General features: G+C 39.9%; 1 protein-coding gene across 3 annotated transcripts in view; it reads left to right on the top strand.

The window, feature by feature from the left end:
* ZEB2 (zinc finger E-box binding homeobox 2) overlaps positions 1-23024 on the top strand; it is a 162007-nt gene that overhangs the window by 115718 nt on the left and 23265 nt on the right. For all 3 annotated transcript variants that reach the window (XM_082197438.1, XM_082197437.1, XM_082197439.1), the window contains exons 2-6: positions 124-381; positions 7680-7751; positions 16727-16915; positions 17648-17862; positions 20333-20441. In XM_082197438.1, the coding sequence (XP_082053564.1) occupies positions 124-381; positions 7680-7751; positions 16727-16915; positions 17648-17862; positions 20333-20441 (843 nt within the window). The remainder of the gene's footprint in view (positions 1-123; positions 382-7679; positions 7752-16726; positions 16916-17647; positions 17863-20332; positions 20442-23024) is intronic.

Here is a 23024-nt window from a genome sequence, read left to right as displayed (position 1 = left end):
GAAATATTAGTGGTAATATTTTGCATATGGCATTATGTAATTTAATGAAGAATGCATACATCATCATTGAAAATAATAAGTAGAAATAGGAAGTGATTGTGTGCAATTCTGCTCTTTCCACAGTATTGAACTATGAGAATGTAGTGGAAACGGGTTCGGAAACAGATGAGGAAGACAAGCTCCATATCGCTGAAGACGACGGGATCATTAGCGCGCTAGACCAGGAACCCAGTCCTGCAAGTGTGCCCAACCATGAGCCTTCCCCACATGTGAGCCAAGCACTGATGCCAAGAGAGGAGGAGGAAGATGAGATGAGGGAAAGCGGAGTTGATCACCCCTGGCACAACAATGAGATCTTGCAAGCCTCTGTGGATGGTTCGGGTAAGCCTAAAGTTTCAATACTACCTGCCTTTTCAAGCTATGACTAAAACAGTCAGTTGTTCAGAAAGCAGATAAGCAGAGTACACTTCCTTCCATGCCCAGAGCTCTGCTTGTGGCAGAAGTGAGATACAAGTGCTGATGACAGATTATGAGGTGATACTTGTTCGGTCACATTACAGCCTTTGCATCTTACGCGGGGATTATATTTCTGTTTGGAAATAACTCCAGCTAACATCTACATTTGTGTGCATCACATTCTCTATCTCTCTATCATCTATCTATCTCCACAGAGGATGCAGGTATTAACAGAAATATGCATTTTATGCTACATAAACTGAGACACACACACACACACACAGAGAGAGAGAGAGAGAGAGAGAAGAGGAATGTCACTTGCAGGCTATAACACAAGAGCTTAGAAATTCAGAGCTGTACAGCTACTTAGAACTGCAGAGCTGTTTATCAGTTTAATATAGTTTCAGTGTCTGTCTGACACCTTGTATTGTCATTCAACCATCTAATCATTTCCTTTTGTTAAGTGCAAATAAGATTTCACACTTCTACCTGGTCAGGTATTCTTTTATTATTTAACAGTTAAGTATGTGATAATGATTGCCAGTATTTGGCAGGTCTCTCCTGGGAAATAAGAATGGGCTTAAGCCAAGTTGAGTTAAAAGAAAGAAAGAAAGAAAGAAATCACAGGAAATAACATCAAGTGAAACTTTGTGGCCCACATACTAAATGAAAACCCCTGATCTAAAATTTGCTTTTCAACAAAGGTACACTCCATGTGAAAAAAATGCTAGCAAGGTTGAGAATTTGCATGGTTTCCTCAGCATCATTTTGAAAACTTTATCAGGTGTGAGGCTCCAACCATTTATACCAGCTAATATCTGAGGAGGCAACTGGAGTCCTTGGCACAGCCAGGTTTCAAAAAACATAGCCCCTCTTCTGTCATTAAATAGCACTCATACCAGGACATAGAGGGACACGGGTGGCACGGTGGTCTAAACAGCAGAGCCTAGGACTTGCCAATCAGAAGGTCGGCAGTTCGAATCCCCGCGACGGGGTGAGCTCCTGTTGCTCGGTCCCTACTCCTGCCAACCTAGCAGTTTGAAAGCATGTCAAAGTGCAAGTAGATAAATAGGTACCGCTCCGGCGGGAAAGAAAACGGCGTTTCTGTGCGCTGCTCTGGTTCGCCAGAAGCGGCTTAGTCATGCTGGCCACATGACCTGGAAGCTGTACACCGGCTCCCAAGGCCAATAAAGCGAGATGAGCGCCGCAACCCCAGAGTCGGTCACGACTGGACCTAATGGTCAGGGGTCCCTTTACCTTTCCCTTTACCAGGACATAGCAGGCCATCCTGTGACACATATGTCAAATGAAACACAGGCACATAGTATTCACGGTACACCAGCTGGGTAGAAGCAGGAGAGGGGCTGAGTATGTTAAGGAATCTCCTCCTCCTCCTCCTCCTCATTATTATTATTATTATTATTATTTAAATTTGTATATCACCCTGTATTCAAATATCACAGGGCAGTTCACAACATTATCTTTAGCACTCGCTTGGTAAAATGACCAAAATCTACCCCCACCCCAATAGCTTAAGGGATTGCATAAGTACTGAGTGACAGAGGAGTGGTGTGGACACCAGCCTCACTGCAGTTGGCCTGGATGGGCCTGGAGTGGGGCAGGATAACAGTGAGGTCAAGGGCTGTGCAGATGCACTGATGGAATTAAGCTGGCATTCCTGTCCATGTGTTTGCACAGCCCCCACTTCACCTCTGCCTTGCCCCTGTTCAAGTAAGTTGCAACAACACCAGGAGCTATCAGAAAGGCATCATCTCACCCTTGAAGCTGCCTTATAGTACACTTGCGAAAAAGATGGCCACTGTAGCTTCAGCAACCTTGATTTCATTATTGCTAGTGTATACATTTCCAGAGGTACAGATCGGGGAAGTTGCAGTTGCCCTATAGTAAGAAGATCGTTGCTGATATTTTACCACTACTGCTACTCTTGCTTTGCAGCTATTAATGCTACATATATGCCACCAGTGGCAATGAGACCTCATAGAGAAGGCACTCCACTAGGCAATGGTGCCAAACAACCTTCATTAATTTCCGCAGGGCTCATGAAGAAGCCCAGTTCAAATGTATAGCATCCATGCTTGGTGCTTTGCATCTGGGGGACTGGAGAGATCAGGGAAACATATCTCATACTTTAATTTTACCATATTTATAAAAAAAGCTTTGGGCCTGGAATTTGCTAGGAGTTTAGCACTATGTACAATTTAAAAAAAACCACACACACAAAAACCCTGCATATTGCTCTACTCTGAGTGCCCTCTGGTGCCTTCCCTTTCCCCCCTCTCCTCACAAAGCAAAACTTGTTTTTGTTTTGTTTTGTTTTTTAATTCTTGCAGCTTCCAATTTTGTTTTTGGTTAGGCTTTCTAGAATCCTTGCAATTCAACACATAAACATTTATCGCTATATCCATTAAGACTTAAGGTTTTTTAGATTTTCAACTATGAGGGAGTACTCAGCCAAAGATGCTTGAAAGATAAATACGTTTAATTAGGGGCAGAGGATGATCATTAAAGGAAGTCTGACTGCTGCAGAAGTCATTAACAATCTTAAATGAAATTTTTATTTTTATGATAGCCATTTACATGTATAATAAGAGCCAATGATTCTTGGGAGCAGTGTGACAGAAACAGAGTGTAGCGAGAACTCATGTAAGACATAGTATTTAAATGAGCTGGTGTTAGCTATTCATATTTGTTAATGAACTAGATATGCAGGGCTATAAGAATGAATGTTCTGATGCTTTAAATTTTAATATCTAGAAATCAAGGGTAAGGACCAATTACCAGGATTTTCACCCCTTAAAAGGAATAATTAATAATGACATAACAAATGTACAATTCAAAACTCCTAAAAAAATAGTAAAAATTAGGATCAATAGTATGAAGAAAAGATGGGAACTGTGGAATCTTAATTTACTATTTTATAATTAGAACTGCTTCTTTGTAATAAATGATAGGAGTGCCTTGCAGACTTTGATCACCTGGAATTACTGGCGCTTGCAGTAGAAATGAACAGACTGTGTTTTGCCCTTTACCTTTATGGTAAATAAAACAGCATTCTAATAATTAAATAAATTGTAAATCCCTAATCCTATTTAGCCATCCTCATTACACAGGCCAGGAAAGTTACTCTGCTATTACCTGTCTAGTTCTAATGATTGGTAATGATTTATTGTGTCTTTTTTATTGTTCTAAAAGTGCCCTGATGTGGTGCCTTGATGTCTAATGAAAAGAGATTGGTCTTAAAAAGCAACTCATTGTTTATCCTGACTCTTAGATAACACACTTTTTCTCGTGATAAAATATTTTTCTTATTTATTGTTCAAAACGCACAATATAGACAATAACTCTAATTTGGGGGCTGCCTTATTCAGTTGTGTTTTATCCCTGGTGCCTGACTGTCTACCGCAGTACCTCAGCACATAGCTTTACTCTGAGATAAGCCCCTTCTGCCTTGCTCTTTCTCCCATGCCTTCTGTAGTTTTGCCTGCAGGATGCAGGTTTTGAACTGAAGAGCGCAGTGGAGTTCTAACTGTGCCTTTCCGGTTCCAGCACAATCAAAGTTTTGTGTTTAGAATTGTCCTTGACATTCTTTCGTCCCACAATGGGGTGGACACAGTGTGCTGGAAGCCATGACATCATTATCACTGACACAGACTTAAATAAATCACCTGCATCTTGGCCTCTTTCTGCTTATTCAAGGATTCTTCATCTTGAGGAAGAAAGTGCTCTTTATTTTTACAAACCTTTATCCCAGGGGTGGCTGGAAAATGCAAACTTTTACAAGTGTTTTCAAAATAAATATACTCTGGGGTTCTTAGGAAGGCGCGTTGCTCACAGTCAGATGTAGTTTGCAAAACTTAGGTGCTGTGCAAAAAGGTAAATCTGCTCAAACTTTTGTTGCTATCAGTACATATTAAATAAATGTAAGCTCTCGTACTCTTAGATTTATTTGATACATCCGAACACAGCGAGCTGGGTTTTTGGTCCCTTTGCTGCTGATTTTTTAATTGTTGTTTGCGATGTTTCCTGTATACTTGAGTACAGTATTGGTGAAATCAGAAACAAGCTCACATATCTTTGAAAAATATTGTTGCCTCAGAAAGAGGATGCACAATTCTGTTCAGGAAGAGTTTCTCTGTGACTTGAAGGGGTGTGAAGTAAGATTTGCTTTCTACAAAAAGCATGCCTAGATAAAAGCACATAGAAATTAAGGCTTTTTTATTTTCTTTTTTACTGATACAGAACTTGGAGATTATCAGCAAAAAAAAAAAAAAAAGCATTTTGAAAGGCACATTCACCCCGAAATACATGATGTACTTTTGTGACCTGCACAAAAACAAGAAGAGCATTCTCTGTATTTGCCTATTTATTGGGTTTTGGGAAGCAGCTCAATCATAATGTAACTTCTCTGTACTGCAGCAGAACATTACAATGAGGAAGGAAATGCAGCCGAAATCTTAGCATCACCACTATTATGCAAAAAAATAAGAAAATGCTGTTAGCGTTTTTTCCCCCTTAGTGACTGGGTAGATGTGCCCTCAGATGGAAACAAACTTGTGACTCCTTTCTACCAGAAATCACATGAGCTGATCAAGGAAGGGGGAAAAAAATCCACACAAGCTATATTTATATCCAGCACTAAACCTCTCACAAGTGCTGTACCATTCAGATTCCTAGTAAGCTGCCACAAGAAATACTGTGTATCACAGCTGACAACTTTTTATCCATGTATATGGATTTTCCTAAAGGTTTTCGGAATCAAGATATCCTGTAAAAATGTTCTATGGAGGAGACAAAGTGCCAAATCACTGTAAACTATATAGTTTGAAGAAATTATCGGCAGTTTTTGCAGGAATATTTTAACTTGGGATGTTTTTATTTTAAGCTACAAAATAATAAAATGTATATTTATAGCTCCATCTCATATTCTGGTTGTAAAACTTTGAAATAAGTCAGCTCAGCTTTAGTTTTGATTAAAATGACACAATTAGATCCTGTTATTCAATCAGCTAATTACTCACAAAAATGGAACACGTAAATAATACTGTAGGATTGCAAATCTCAGAATGAAGTTTGTACTCCTCGCCTTCTTCCTTGCAACAGTTGTTGCAGAAAAATTGATTGATGTTGTACCATTTTATATCCACGTCAAACTCTCTATTTGGGGGTGGGGACCCAAACTAACAATCCCAACAATAAGCATTTTCAGTGCTTTTTTTCTAGAAAAATAGGTGTTGGTACTCACTATGAAGTTGCTACAGTAAGTGCCACACTTTTTAACAACTAAAAAAAGAGGTGCTGGTACTGCAAACCTATGAGTACCCCCTGGGGGAAAAGCACTGAGCATTTTTAAGTTCCATGTACCAGGAATTCAGTCATTATCCCTAGACTGCCTAACCAGATAATGTCTGCTTAGGTCCGTTTTTGGATTCACCCATTTATAAGTTCCACTTCGTTGTCATATTACTTAGAAAAAATGTTTTAGACCTCATTTATTCCCTGTTCACACATAGCATTCTAGTCCCATATTGCCATTCTCCTTACCAGCAGACATATGGATACAGAATTCAGACGTGGAAGATAATTGAGTCAAGACATACCAGGAGAGTTAGTTTTATGCATTCTGTTTTGCAATGATTTGGAGATGGGAATTATTTTAGAATAATACCATCCTGGAATTTACCTGCCAGCTGGAGACACATTATACACAGCTGACAACGTAACCTGAAGACCTGCTGTGCTATTACTGTGCTTGTATTATAGATACATATTTTGATGCAGATATCACCACATCAGAATGATTTCAAGAGGGTCTCTCGTAATGCTAGTGGCAAAGTTGTAGTTACCCTCCCATTCTGAAACTCAACACATTCTACATCTTCCCTGAAAGTAGTGGTTGATGATGTAGTAAAATAACCATTTCTTTCGTCTTGTTCACTGACAAATTGCTGAAGCCATTGGTCCAAGAACCATTTAATATTGTAACTTTTGGTGTCACCTTTTTCATCCTTGGGAATAATTACTTCACATGATCAATGCAACCATCAGCTGCAAAAAAAAATTCTAGAATGGGGGAAAGTTCATGAAACTGCTGCAGCTAAAACCCAGGAGCTATCAGTTTACACGTCATATTGTTTATTGTGATTCCTGAGAGTGATTGAAGTAGAGCAAGAAGCCGAGTTATCCCAAGTTAACAACAGGCAAGAGCAAAATAAGTTCAAAACAATCTTTTGAAAGTGTAGGCTGAAAAACATATTTATTTTTATCCCACCCTTAAAAGAGCTCAGAATCAGAGCAATACACTTGCCTCTTCTTCCCCCCTCCCCACATGTGGCATCTGTGAGGTAGGTTAGACTGAAAGGCTGACCCAAAGTCATCAAGTGACCTTCATGGCCAAGAGGAAATTTGAACCTAGGTGCCCCCAGTTATATTCTAGCCACATTACCACGCCAGCTGTACAAATTACCCATTAAGAATTTTCTCGTATTTGCTGCCATTTCAGGTAACATCCCTGTGCCTCCTTTAAGTGAATAGTTCAGGTAGGGGGGAGTATGTTGGACCACTGTCCCAGGGATCAGCACATTGGTGTCTAAAGCCACAGGTATTCCTTGTTATTTATAGGATTTTAAGTAATTAACTCAGGGCCAGGTCTCTTATAGGAAGCTGCCTTATATACCAAGTCACAGACTGTTGACACTGCCTGGCAGCTGCTCTCGAGGGTTTCAGACAGGGCCTTCCCCAACCTTAAACCTAGTGATGCTGGGGATTAAACCTGAGACTTTCTTCATGCAAAACATTTGCTCTACAACTGGGCTTTGGTTCTTCTTTTGGCATGTGATTGCCTGGAGAAACTGAACTGCGGGAATAACACTTCTTAGGATACCTTTTGTCAAACACTCAGGCCACAAGAAGGGCGGCCGCATCTCTTAACAATCCAGCTAATGCTTGTATTTGTCCGCACAAATGTATACCCAGTAACAACAGGGGCTGCTCACATGGAGGAAGCCCATATTGTCCAGACCAGTCCTTAGAATTCAGATTACATGATCAAATTCATGAAACAGCCTGAACAAAGCCATTGTGCTGAGATTTACAAGCGGGGTGTTCTGTGCTTTTGTTGAAAGAATCATCCTTGTTACTGCCATTTGCTTGCTGTTTTAGTAAGGCTATTCTGTCCACTGAAAATGTCCATTCCTGTATTACAGAAGAAATGAAGGAAGAGTATGACACCATGGGGCCTGAAGCTGCAATTCAGACCACTGGAAACAACGGAACAGGTAAGGGCAGACCTATACAAACTTCTCTAGTTTCCTATTGCCTCTGATTATTTTCGTTTGTTTTGCAAACTGAAAGAATAAGCCAGCTACACTAGTTCACTTTTCTAGATGAAAGTTTGAGATATTCCTAATTACATGTACATTTCCCTGATTGTTTCACTTTGATACAAACCATTGATGCAGCCTTGATCCCACTGCAGTTTCTGGGAACATTTCTGCGGAGATCTGTGTGACTAGGATAGTTTCTTTTGTGTTTAATGAAAAGTATATTTTCCTGCCTCCATCTATCCCTCATTTAATGTGACAGCATCCTTGGGAGTTAATAGATTCCAGCACTGTAAAGAGTGGTCTCCCCCCCCCCCATACAGGTGATTATGCTGGAGTTTAATGTAGCTGGAATTTTCTTGTGACAGGATCTGTACAAATATCTTTATAATCATAATGGGTGCACTTTTTGTATCAATACCAAACCCACATGTTTTATTGGGTGTATACTTCAGACCACTGAAACTTTTTTTTCACTTTCCTTAACTCATTCTTCACTCCTCTTCTCAGAAATCTACCGTGTGTAGATGAAAAGAAAGTAACACTGATACAAAAGATGCATTGTTTCTAAGCCATCTCTTTAATGCTTTGCTGAAACCTCCAGAATAAAATGGGTTTTTCTCCAATCATGATAGTTCAGTGTGTTCAAGCTGCTTTCCATTTGATTAATGGGACTGGTTTCTTTATAGGTAGCCTACAGTTGTAGCACTGTCTCAACCATTCCTCCTTGTGAGGGATACCTGTATTTGGCAAAGTTCTGTCCATGGTCCTAGCATTAAGAACCTGATACAGTTCTGAGCTATAAAGATGTCGCAAACATGCCTGGCCAGTGAGGAAAGACAGAGCACCTTAACTTTGTGAAAATGGAAGCAAAGGAACTTTTTCCAGTGAGACAAGACCATTATTCCATATTCTTCTTACTGTAGTTTCCATCCTAAATAAGCTGTTTTCATGTTCCATTATGATATTTGATTCTTAGTGCCCACTAGCAATGCTGTTAAGTAGGGTGGCACCCAAATGCTACAAGGATTTTATTACTCACACATCTCTAATGCTGGTACACACCCACATGTTCTTATTAGACATCGCAACAAACTGACTTGCCTAATTCTTATGGGGGAAAATAATGGAAAAATTAATCCATGTTGGTGTGTGAGTGCATGTGTTTCTATCTTTTGTATATTAGTCTTATATACTGGTGGGTAATCCATAAAGTAAAATGAGGTCACATTTTCATTAGTTATGTATTACAAAGAGGAACATCAAAACATCTATGCTGTACTGAAAAATTATTTTTTATTCTTCTCGGGATTTAATGGTGTGTAGCAAGGCCAAGGGCAGGCCCAGTTAACACCATGTACTGGCAACAGTATGATCCCACTCCACTCACAACCTTTTAAAGAGCCTTGTAGATGTCACAAAGCGCCGTAAATTCTCCAACACTGAGCCCCAGAGACTCTTGTCCCGGAGGGCAGCCCCCCAATAGGCAAATTGGTAAGAATCAAATCACTAAAGCTATGGAGGGCAGGCTGTCTGTCTTTCATATACACTACCACAATCTCATATAGCATGATCAACCATTTTCTCCTCCCTACAAACCTCACAACACCCAAAGTCAATCCTCACAGCCCTGCATAAATGTAGAGCTTAATGCCTAGCCAAAATTTGGAACAGTACAACTTGTCTCTGCCACCCTTTCAGTGTCAAAAATTGAAAATCTTCCAATGGTGGACATCTGGAGAGTACCTTCCTACCTATAGAATACCTTACAACCTGTAGAAGCCACCTGCGACTGTCTTTGCCATTCACCTAACAAGGTCCATTTAACTCAACTTCCGAAAAGGACAGTGGCAGCAGAAGATCAGTGTCCCTCTGCCCCCAAACCCCTAAAATATTTTGTTTCTCAGTCATTATTTTTCTTTTTTTAAAAAGCAAAAAAAAATGTGGTAATGTATCATTAGTAATATTATATTTTAAGAGGTTTACATTCAGAAGTAAAGTTGGCTATTTATATTAAGGTTCATGGTAAAGACTTCTTAAGAGTCTCATCTTAAGAGTTTCCCACCATGCTTCCAACACTTCCATGTGGTCTCAGCGCCACATTTCAGTGGTTCAGATGCATGGATAATTTCCATGCCAGTACCAGCTGCCATTAGCATCATCCACTGTAAGTGGAAACTGTAATGTTTGAATCCTATCTAACTGCATTCCTAGTAAATTAGGCCACAATGTTTACTGAGACTTTCAGTTTGAGTGGTGGGTACCAATGCACATCCAGCAGAGAGAGCAGATTTCAGTATTTTGTATCTCAGCCTACAGGAAATAAAAAAGATTTCTATCAGATTCCAGTTGTAATTCCGTCTCACCAGGTGTTCCACAAGACTATTAATGCTGGCATTGGTACCAGTAAGAGAGTGGCTTCTGGAGTCTGAGAATCTGTCTACTTAAAAACTAGGCTGATACTACAAGAATATTTCGCATACAACCACAAAATGGTGGTGATGATTCATAATCAGGGCCAGTTAGACCAAATTTGAGCAATTAATTTCGTGTACTTTCATGTACACAGGTAAAACTGGCACCACTTCAGCCCAGCATGGCTTTGAAACTTTTCATCCTTATAGGTATTTTGAGGAAATGGATGAATGCATTCCCTGTAGATAAACAAAATCTGCTTACCCTTACCCAGTAATAGCCGCAGACAAATACGTTTTGCTGAGACTGCATTTAAAAAAAAAAGGTAGGAAAAGAGTTCTCTGCAAAGAAAAACAGAAGTAAAAGTTGGCAAGTTGAAAGGACTGATCGCTTTGAGACTCTAATCTGCATGTACCAATGAGGACCTGCCACTTCCTGCTTAATGAAGGCTGTGGTTTTATTAGCTTTGTTGCCGATTAGGAGCAGCTATCTCCATCTTACAGCAAGAGTTCCCACAAGAAATAACTGGCCTCCTATGCTCTCGAGTGTCTCCTTTAAATATCTCTTTTCCTTAGTGTGGTTTATGCTCATATGATGTTATGCTACCTCAGGCTTTAAGGAGTCCCTGCCCTAGTCCTTAATTAAAACAAGACTTCCTTAGTGAGGTCACTCACTCTACATCTTCCTAAAAAGCTTGACTCACAGATGGGAGTGTGATTTCTGTTTGCAATTTAAATTCACTAGGAATCAATGTGTGAGGCTATAGGCATAGAAATCATGCAGAGGGCATATAAGGGGAAATTCTCTGTCCTTTCAAGAGACATTAGTTGGGGGGGGGTAAGAGCAAGGGATGGTCACAAGAATTTGTGCTAGCTTTGGCTGGTTTTCCAACCACAATGTTTCCTGATGAAGTTAGACCTTGCCACAGTTAATGACGTAGTTACCTCCAGATTAGAGTATAATGTGCTTTGCACGGGGCTGTCCTTGAAAAGTGTCTGGAAACTTCAGCTGGTGCAAAATGCTCATGCGGAATGGAGCAGAGCAGTCAGAACATATTAATGCCTGTTTTGTGTGATACGTACTAATTGCCAGTTTGTTTCTGGGCTTGATTCAAGGTGCCGGTTTTCATCTTCGACTGGGGAGGGTGGGATATAAATAAAATTTTATTATTATGATTTATTATCTTCAAAGGCCTAAACAGCCCGGGACCTGGGCATCTTCCTTGTCTCATGCTCTGTTCCACATCGGAAGCCTTGCTCCAGATTCCTTGCCTCCAGGAGCAGGGCCTTTTCTGCACTGGCACTCATTTTGTGGTGTGGCCTTCTGAGATGTGTCTATTTTATGAATTATTTTCCCTTATTGACTTTTTTTTCTTGATTTGCCATGTTATCACTATGATAGTTGGTATATGAATTATTCCGTTTTGAGGAGTCACATCCCATAATATATTGCATGATGTTTTAATTTGTAAGTTACTTGAATTTCTTTCCTTTTTTTTTAGTGGGAAAAATGTGAGGTATAAAGTTTTAAGTAAAATTCATTTGCAGTCACATTTTGTTTGTTTGTAACGCTGATCAATTATTCTAATGATGGCCAAATTCTTGTCAGTAACATAAGAGAAATTTTGAATTGCCTGATCTGCATTCAGATGGCACTTGATATTTATATTAATCTTTAATACATAATCACACTGTTAACGTTGTTTCAGTTAAGGATCTGTCAGCTCCCCAGCAAATCCCGTTGTTTTAAAGGTTTATAACTTAGACATAAACATTTGCCTTAGCTCCTGGATTCCTTTAATGCACAGGGAAACTGAATAATGCACCTCAGAAATATTTAGTATCAAAGGAGACAATTATAGCCTCCTGTGCAAAACTAGCATTCAAAACTGTTTGTAGGCCTGTTTGAGAAAGCTGACCAACCGTCTGTAGGATCTAGTATATTACTAGGAGCAAAGGAAGAATTAACTTTAGGTAGTGACCATAATGGTATGTTTGAGATAATAGTGACAAAAGCAGCAGCTTTTAATAAGCCTCGTTCCAATTTGTGTTTTAATGCTGTAAAAAATTCTGGAACCGTTATTCTAAACAGTTATGTTCGGCTATAAGCTTGCAATGCTTGAGTAATGTTCCTATGGTCTGAACTGGTTTAAGTAGTTTTACAATATGGCCATTGGCCCAGAGATGGACTTCTGGCAAGAACACCAACCACAATATTTTCCTGTTCAATTTGCTGTCTACCGTTTTCAGTCTTCCTGCTATAACTCCCTACTTTCCAGCAGAAACCAATTATAATTTATATGAACATTTTTCCGGATATTTCTTCCATATCGCTGTCAATATTCTACCCAGTAATTCACAACTCACCTCCAATCCAAACTATATATTCATTTTTTTCAATACCATCTCCCCTATTTAACCAGAATGTTTCTTTCCTTAAGAAAATATGTTTTGAAACATTAGAAGAAGGCATATACTTCAGGAATACAGTGGTGCCTCCCAAGACGAAAATAATTCGTTCCGCGAGTCTTTTCGTCTTGCGATGTTTTTCGTCTTGCAAAGCACGGTCCGTCGCAACTGCGCCTCTTCAAGCGGCTTTAAGAAAAAAGCGCAAGAAGTTTTCATCTTGCGAAGCAAACCCATAGGGAAATTTGTCTAGCGAAGCAACACAAAACTGAAAAACCCTTTCGTCTAGCGAGTTTTTCGTCTTGCGAGGCATTCGTCTTGCGGGGCACCACTGTATATAATGATATATAGCCAGCACAACAAAAAAAGCTATTTGACTTGCCCAGGCACACCCGAGTTTATTTCCATTAAATGTATATCAACACTGAAAAAAGACAGTGTTTGGCAATACAAGAACCTGATATTCACAGATTTCAACATGCTGAATGGTCTTTATCATTCACTCTCTATTCCACAGCCACTCTCAGTGTGACTGATGGCTACCTGAATATGGCTGGGATCCAATCGTTACTTCAGTCACATACCCAGCGGAGGAGACAGTGGTAGTTGTATAGGCATTAAAGCACACACAAACAGGCCCAAAGAAAGACAGAAATCCAGCAGATAGAAGAGAGCATGGGAAAAGGCCACAGGAAAGGCATTCTAATGAAAATATAAAAATTGATTTGGTCCTATATTCCAAAGCACATGGCAAAATGGTAGGTGGTTTCTGCAAAATTCAGAGCAAACTTCATCCTCTCTGTAGGCTTCCTACATCTTGCAAACTGGTCACCATCTTGATGGGCAGGGCCAGTTTTGCTTGCATGGAAGTTTGTAGAAAATATGACCGCTACTTCCAGGAAAGTAACAAAAGACTTCAACACATGGTTTCCTTTATGCTTCTCCTGAGAGGCCTGAGCAGAGCTTTAGGCTCCTGTTCTAGGCTGGCTGGACCCCTGGACAGGAATCTTCCTCTTGCATAGACACACTACAGCTTTGTTTCACAAGCCCCTTTGAACTATTGAAAGCTGTTTTTAAAACTTCTTTCTGCTTCAAAAGTGCATTGACCTGCATTAGGAGAAGCGGCGGCTGTTCCAGGGTCACAGTGGTGCAGTCAGAGCAGGACTTGGGAACAGACATCAAGAATGAGGCAGAACACCGAGTAGAAGCAGGGTTGCATTACCATAAGGGAAGGGTAATCCCATTAAGTCCAGAGTCTAACGTTACCTAACTGTGCCACTGAAACACAAGTCAAAAATGTCCTTGCATGTGCAAAACTAGGTGTGAGGACATTTGGATTCTGGACAACATATGACATAGTTAAGGGGTAAATATCTAAGGATCTGTTTTATGTTTTGTTTTGTTATGTTTTTAATATAATTCTCTTAAACTCACTGCCAAGGGCATATGGTAGTGACCCAAAGTATGAATAGCATCATAAAAGAACTAAGGTATTTAGGTATTGGAATGCAGGTGGCATTGTGGGGGACACGGGTGGCGCTGTGGTCTAAACCACTGAGCCTCTTGGGCTTGCTAATCTGAAGGTCAGCAGTTTGAATCCCCATGACAGGGTGAGGTCCCAGCTCCCGCCAACCTAGCAGTTCAAATGTATGGCAGTGCAAGTAGATAAATAGATACCAACACGGCGGGAAGGTAAGCGGCATTTCCGTGCACTGCTCTGGTTTCGGTGATCTGTTGCACCAGAAGCGGCTTAGTCATGCTGGCCACATGACCCGGAAAAACTGTCTGCAGACAAACACCAGTTCCTTCGGCCTGTAAAATGAGATGAGCGCCACAACCCCAGAGTCGCTGGTCAGGGCATGCCACTTCCTAATAATATCTCTGTCCCTCCCACTCCCCCAGTAGTATTCTGAAGTTTGACCTCTAGTTTCATGAGCCATTTCAGAACTTTATAAATATGGGAGCACCTGTTTTCAGGGCTATCACTAAACACCCTTCTTCTGTTGATCCTTATTTTTGCCTATCTAGTTCATTCATCTTTATCATGACCTATTTCTGAGGAAGAGAGAGAGAGAGTTAGTTTAACTTGAGCTCAGCAGGTTGTGCATTGAAGAAAGATGTTGCATATTGACAGGAACTGGAACATTTTTATTAACAACATCTATGAGGCTATTGCCAGAATTGCTTCCTTCTGTAAATGATATTAAGGCATCTCCTGGGATTTAGTAGTTTCAAACTATATGTTTTACTGGACCATTTCCCTCCCTTGCAGAATTAGGTATTTCCTTTAGATTTTGTAATAAAATGATTTTTCCATAACCTATTTTTGTACATAAAACACTGTAAGATTTTACTATGAAGCAAACAGAGGTGTGAGTTGATTTTATGCTAGCACCATTGACCACCTATGGCACCATAATGGATTTTCTCCTTTATCTGTTGCCTTGAGGCAAAGATGCTAAATATTTCAGTAACCCTGTGTGTTGGTTTCCTCCCACAGTCTAAGTTACAATGATGTAAATCTAGTGCTTCTGTCACTCTATAATTATCAATCCAACCCCATTGATTTTAGGGTAGATACTGCTGATTTATGCTGTTGTAAGAGGGAGCAGAATCAACTTGATCTCTATTTTGGTTGCTTTATGAGAGAAAATATTTTAATCATCTTGGTGCTGAGTTTGTAACCTGACCTACTCAAATAAATGTATCAAAGTCTGAATACGTATGGACAGTAAAAAGTGAGTGTCAGTAAAAGTCTTAAACTGTATGTGTGCTGAAGAGGTACTTTTCAATACATAATTGAAAACACAATTCAAAAGCTGTTTTAGCTATAATTCTGCTCTGGGTTTACATGCTTAAGTCCCTTTGACATTGGTGGTCTTAAACAAACATACTGAGCAATGGATTGAATGTGAGGTCTCCTATACATTTGGATTAATACTTTTCTGCAATATCATAGGCTTTACTGAATTATTCCTGCATTTAATGTTCAGAAAGGAAGGAAGGAAAATGATTAATTTTAGCAAGAGGATGCTTTGTGGTTCAGAGGATTTTTCCCCCATGGACATTGCACAAGCAAAACAACAACAACAAATTTTATGTTTTAATGAGAGAGAAAAATGAAAACTTCACTGTTTTTAGGGCCTACCTCACATAATTGTGTTCCAGAACTAAATAGTAATGTTTGTAAAATCATTCCAACATCACATTATTTGAGTAACAATGGTTCCTTTTTAAGGTGGTTGGGGGAGAGGATGTTGCTTCTCCAAGAATGTTATGTATTTCAGAGAAAAGACATTGGGCTAGAATCCTGACCAGTTCAGAATTCTAGTTTCCTGATCAGAAAGATGTCCCTTAGCCTATATGCAAGCTTGCTTATCATACTCCCCACCCCTGTTATTCTTATGGTCTTCCTTATCCCAATGCCCAATAGCCAGCACTGGAAAAAATATATATTTCTGTATCCATGAAATGGTGTCAGACAGTAGTCTCAGAGACCAAAGCACAGAAGGTTTGGCAGATGATCTATAGCAATCTCCTGATATATAATAAGGATTTATAACCTCCAAATCCAAACCATAGGGTTTGAGGAGATCCAAAAGCAGGCTAATTCCTTAGTCCACCTATCATGAAGTTCAGATAACAATATAAGACTGTGGTCTCAGAGTACCAAAGGACAGAGATTAGAATTGCTCCCACTGGTTGCAATTTATTTCAGGAATCATTTTTGTAAGGTATCATTGAATTACACCAGAATTCCAAAATGCACGAAAAGTCTAAAATGTTGCTTTTTCAGATTCTGTGCACAGACAGCATACAATATTGCACCCCTCCCTTTTTTATGAGGAAAGGAGGAGGGCACATGCATTGGCTTCTGCCATCTTTCATTAATAAATGGTGTCATCAGTGACTTTGCCAAATGTATTCTCTTACAAAATCACCAGCCAGTGATTTTATTGGCAGGAGAAATGAGCTAGGTGGAAGTATGGGTAGCCACAGGATTAGGCTCATAAAGTAAATGTACACCATCTTCAATACCACTGTGTAGACAAACATATAAATCCTCCACAAAACTATTTTTCTCTCCCCCCCATCCCTTTTCTATTATAGTTAAGAATGCAAATTGCACGTCGGACTTTGAGGAATATTTTGCTAAGAGGAAAGTGGATGAAGGAGATGGACACTCAGTCAGTATAGCGGAGTACCTACAACGCAGTGATACAGCCATTATTTACCCGGAAGCCCCCGAGGAACTGTCTCGTCTTGGCACTCCAGAGGCCAATGGGCAAGAAGAAAATGGTGAGGATGGAATTCATTTTTAGCCACTCTTCTGACCTCTTGCAGCTGTTGCAATTATAAATGCACTACATGCCTGGGTGTTTACCTTAAAATTGAAGAACAGCTGCAGAAGCATGGAATTTCATGAGCAAAGATGGGACTGTAATTTCAGCATATTGTGATTGCTTTTTTAGTCAGCAAATTGAGACTCTTCTGTAGGTGAAATAAATAGCAGGGACAATTAAGGGTTATGTTTTTAAAGGAGCAGCGTCCTTGCTCTAATTTTAGTTTTGGAATGATTGAATTTTTTTACAGGACAAATTGAGGATTACTAACTGATTCTGTTAAGTCCTTAATAAGTAATTGAAAAAGCATCCGTGAAGATGGGACTAGATGGTGTTGTGTTTGGAGACAACAGACTAGTAATTAAGTGCACAGCATCAATAAATCAGAGCAAAAAAAAGAACCCCAACATTTTCTGCCCCATCCTCCCCCCCCCCACAAGCTATTGTAGTCTCACAATAAGCCAGACGAAAGTTTTGAATTAATTTTCTTATGATTCATACAAGTTTGCCCTGAGCGTGTAAAAAGTGATTGATGTGGTTTTGCAAGCAAGGTAGACATCACGGATATTCCACTGTAGGCAGATTGCAGTGATTCTTGTCAATCCATCCTGGGCAATAAGCCCATTAACTGCCATTGATTTACTGACCTTTTGGCCTGCTTCTTTCTCTCACGTCTCTTGGGCTACAGACCTGCCACCTGGAACTCCAGATGCTTTTGCCCAACTGCTGACCTGCCCCTACTGTGACCGGGGCTACAAGCGCTTGACATCACTGAAGGAGCACATCAAGTACCGCCATGAGAAGAACGAAGAGAACTTCCCTTGCCCTCTTTGCAACTACACATTCGCTTACCGCACCCAGCTCGAGCGGCATATGGTGACGCACAAGCCAGGGACAGATCAGGTGGGGGGGCTTGTTTTAAGTGATTTCTTTCTATAATAACCCCTTAGAGAAATGATATTGCTTTGATTGGCAATCATTATTAATTTTTCATGGCATTTTGAAGATGCAGATCTTTTAATGGTAATAGCTTTAATTGAGGCCTAAATGATTTTTTGATGGTCTCTTCTAATATGATTTAATAGTCTTATGTTCACGATCGAATGAGTGTGTTAATTTCTAATTTAGAAATTTTATTTGCACTTTAACTTGACTTTAGTTTCATTTTTTTATGTTCCTCAAAATGTGAATGAAATTGTGGCATTTTAATTATACATTATTAAACATCTCAGCAATTTTATCTCCATTTTTCACCCAGTTTTGCACTACATTTCCCCCCACATAGGATCTCAAAGACATCTCAGGAATCTGCTAGTCTTATTTTCTGTCATTCGTTACTTTTTATGGAGCCCTGTATCTGTTTTTCATGCAGTTCATACAAATAGGTTCATATTTTTTAGTTAATCTTGTTGCGTGTATCTGTGTGCTTTATGGCTGTTCTAATAACATGTGATCACTTTAGGAATACACTATTCCTGAAATCTACACATCCCAGCAGCAAATCTCCTGTAAATCAAAATGATGCATTAGATTTAATCAAATTGAATGTGTCTTTTGAATTCCTGCTTAAAACTTCTATAATGACGTGTTGCAATTGAAATCCAAATGGCAGATCTTAAACTGCATTCCATCCCATTACTATGAGAATGATACCAATAGTTTTTATTCTAAAGAATGAGAAGTCATACTGATTTAGATTTATCATGACAGGCATTTTTTCAATAAAAGACGTGCTTAATTAAACAAACATGTATCATGCTCACCTTCTAATCAAGCAGTTTGGTAATTAGTTCACTGTTTCTCACTTGATCTCTGTAATCGATAAAATACAATTCTGACAGGATTTATCATAACATTTCATTTTAAAGAGCAAAGCGAGTTGTTAATCTGTAACTTTCCCCCCTTCCTGACAAAATGGGAGGCAAGAGTGGCTTTTCCTCTCCTTCCCTATTGCTTTTGACTATCAAAACACTACTGGGAGGGGAGGGGGGCGTGTGGCTGGATATTTATCCAGAATAACTGCCTTAAATTTCACATGCAAGAGTGTGATTGTGCTGGCGCATTACGAATGGTAGCTTTGGTGTTGAAAAGTCCCCTCATTTGCTCATGGCATTTACAATTAGTAAATTAAAATGATTGTATCATATTAACAGTGGCACAACTAAAGTTTATAGTAGTCCTCTGAGGGCTGTGGGGGGAGACAAAGCAGCTGTTGCTGTTTGTTTATGCAACTCAGCAACATATGAGCACTGGTCCCTCAATGGCGCTCCGCGGGCTGGGCTCTGCTTGATCTTTGAAGGTTGCTGCTGTTTGAACAACCCTCCCTGTGTCCCATGTAACACCATCTGTCTCACTAGGAATGTGGGAAGATTCAGCACACCCTAGCAGTTGTCATACCGTTTCTGTGCTGTCTTTTCTGCAGTAGGCTTTTGTGTCATTGCTGCTTGGGAGAAAAGGGGGAGTGGGGGGGGGGAGGCTGACCTCCTACCTTGAACATCTAGACTAGATGACTGCAGCTTTTTTTTCTTCCCCCTTTTTAAAATCAGAATTCAAAGTCACAGCACTTTTCTCACTTGTTCAGAAAGGTCAGCTGTGTTTGATCCTATCTTTATGCTGCTTTTTAACTCGTCCTTTCTGCCAACTTTTCCTTCTTGTTTTTGCCCCTGCTCCTTAGCATTGCTCTGAAGGAGGGGGGGGGAGAGAACCAGTTTAATTCTCTGATCAGGATTTTCCCTCCCAGCAGTGACCGCCTCTTGCATTTGATAAAACAAAGCTTGCTTATCATCACAATGCTAAAGGGTTCAGAAGCACTGCAAATATATATTTTTTAAAAAAATAAACGCTGCAAGTTGCAAATTGACAATATGATCAGCTAAGAATATTAAAAGCCTCAATTTCTTTAAAAAGTTAACAAATCCATTCCTTGCAGCACTGCATGCCTTAATATATTGTGCTGCCGATGAAAGACTTAAGAAATAATTCCAAAGCAAATGCTCGAAGTGAATTCAGATTTCCTTCAGGTTTACTGCCAACATTTTGATTTTTATGGCAGCACTGATGAGGCAAATAAATGTGCATGCAGATCTTTTAGGCTGACAGATAAATACAAAACGGCTTTAATTAATTTTTTTCTTAAAAGGAAACCTCTCTCTCTCTCTCTCTCTCTCTCTCTCTCTCTCTTTCTCTTTCTACACACACATGCGCGCGCGCACACACACACACACACATAGATATACACACATATAGATATTGATATATTTGTATATAAAATTCATGCTGGTAATACACACACAGAGAGAGAGACAAATTCATACCTCTACATATACAGATATATATTTGCATAAAATTCATGCTGGTGTCTTTACTCTCCCAGCACCAAATGCTGACCCAAGGAGCAGGCAATCGTAAGTTCAAGTGCACAGAGTGTGGCAAGGCCTTCAAGTACAAGCACCATCTGAAGGAACACCTGCGAATCCACAGTGGTGAGTAGCTGAGGTGCCAGGGTTCTCATTTGCATTTTGTTTAATTAGCCGAGTTTTTGGGTGTTTTTTTTTAAAAAAAGCTTAGTATCTTCACCATTTTGTTTAGAGCCGCCAAGATACTTTGTAAATGATTTCTGACTCATCCTCATTTTTCATGCTATTCAGAAACAAATAAGAAACCAGCACCACAAGTTTCCATAGAAGATTTTCCAAATAGCAGAATGTATTACCTGATTAATTAATTAAGTTCTAAATTGCTTTCCTGGAGCTATTTCTACTCAGAGGAATTCTAGGAATTCCTAGCCATTTGGCTCTTAAGTTTTCTTATTTGTGATACACTTGCCCAAAAAAAACAAAAACAAGGAACCTTAAACATGAACAAGACCAACACCCACAATCCAGCAGCAATAAACAAATTAAGCTTGCTTACTTGCAATGGCTGCCTCATTCATATTATTTTATCACACTTGCATCTCATCCAAGGAGTTCACAGCAACTGTTTAGCCCATGGGCAGGCAAACTAAGGCCCTGGGGCCGGATCTGGCCCAATCGCCTTCCAAATCTGGCCCATGGACGGTCTGGGAATAGTGTGTTTTTACGTGAGTAGAATGTGTCCTTTAAAATGCATCTCTGGGTTATTTGTGGGGCATAGGAATTCATTCATTTTTACCCCAAAATGTAGTCTGGCCCCCCACAAGGTCTGAGGGACAGTGGAACGGCCCCCTGCTGAAAAAGTTTGCTGACATCTGGTTTAGCCTCCCAAGCACCCTGCATGATAAGTTGAGCTGAGAGATAGTGACATGGCATCACACTTGGTGAGCTTCATAGCTTCTTCATACACTGTACTTTTAAGTACCTGTAAAACATTCGGCAAAATCCAGTGTCAGGTGAGCAGAATTAAGTTTGTGCAACAAGACTTCCTCTTCCTCTTACTCCCCGCCTCCCCAGTTGTGTGAGTGGACATCTGTACCATCACAGCTGGATATCACAACAAGCAACAAAACATTCAGGCATCTTTGCCAGAGATCTCGGATTGGCCACAGCTTCCCAATAAAGATGCACTTAATAGCCAACATGAGATTGTTGCCACACAATGTGTGAAGTGGCCTGTCTGACCTCGAAGTTGTGTTGTCCACATCCAATCTGAACACACAAGCCACTTATATAATCCATTTACAATATTTATACCCTGCCCTTCTGGCCTGCATCGGCTATCACATCAATTAAAAATATAATTTTGTGTTCCTAATTCAATCCCCTTCGTTGAAATAAATAGCCTCTGCTGAGTGCATTAAGTCATTCAGTTACACATGACAGCGAGAAAATAGGGCAACACTTTGCCTTATATTTGGAACTTGTCAATATTTGAATAATAATATTTAGAGTTCTCCTCCAACTAAAAGTCTTCACCCTTTGATGCAGACATTGTGAGTAAAGCTGTTAATGCTGGTCAAGTATTCAAAGACTTTGATTTATTCAAATAAATTGGAAGGTAAATCAGAAACAAAGACAAAAAAAAGTAGTATTTGAAAGCTAAAAAATAGTCTGAATAAGTTTCTGTAATTACACACTCTTCATAAGTTTTTTTTAAAAAGTATATTCTGCTTATATATAATAATTCTAATGTTTAAGCTATCTAATCTGCAGGCATGTAAAATCTCGCAGTGAACTTTGTTTTTTGTTTAGTAGATCAGCATTTGCAAACCTTGGGTACAATCTCAAAGTTAAGCACTTCTAAACTCCATTGATTTGAGCTGAAGGGATTTAAGCTTAGGTTTAATGCTCCAACTGAAGTTTAATATGTTTAATGCTCAACTCAGCTGTAATAGCAAACCACAGTTTCCCACTATAATAACTAGCTGCGGTGAACTTTGGGCTTATGTACATCACCTCTTCTCTCCTCCTCTTTCACATTCACCCACTAAATCTGTTCTGTGAGTTCCCCCAGCCCCCCTGGAGCAAATTTGGGGGTGGCAGGGGGCACATGTGGAAGAACGAGAGGGGGATGTCTTGTTCCATTTGAGAAGTTAATTAACTTAATACAAGCCCAGGAACTGGGGGGTAGATTCAAGCATGAGACAGAGAGTGGGAAAACTGCCTTTATATTTTGTGTAGCCAATCCAGATCATGACTCAAGGGTTATCCATCACAGGAGAGGGGAGAGTTCACATCCTTCAAAGACTAGTGGCTACTGAACTCAAGTAGACTCATTCCAAAGTAGCAAGAAACGGCGAAGAGACAGCAATGGGTTCGCACACTCCCTCCTCCTAACCTTCATTTTTTATTTTTCCCCATTCCCTGGTTCAATTGTAAACAATATTTTGTCATGTCACCTGATTGGGGAAAGCTCGCCAAACCTAAATCAGAAACTCAGTTCAAACCATGGTTTTCCATTCTGCTTTGGAGGCAGGCTTTGCCTGATTTGGACAATCATGGCTAACTGTGCTATGGACAGTGGGAGGGAAACAGAGCCTTAACAGGAGTCAAGAGAGCAGAAGCAGGGGGAATGGGAGAACATGAGCCCAAAATTCATTCACAGATGCCAAAACCTTAGTTAAAATTATCTGACCCCGCCTTAGGGTA

This window comes from Podarcis vaucheri, assembly GCF_965113315.1.
Source record: "Podarcis vaucheri genome assembly, chromosome: 1".
NCBI classification, from domain to species: Eukaryota; Metazoa; Chordata; class Lepidosauria; order Squamata; family Lacertidae; genus Podarcis; species Podarcis vaucheri.
The sequence above is the reverse complement of the archived record's forward strand: the minus strand, read 5'-3'. Positions and strand labels throughout refer to the sequence as shown.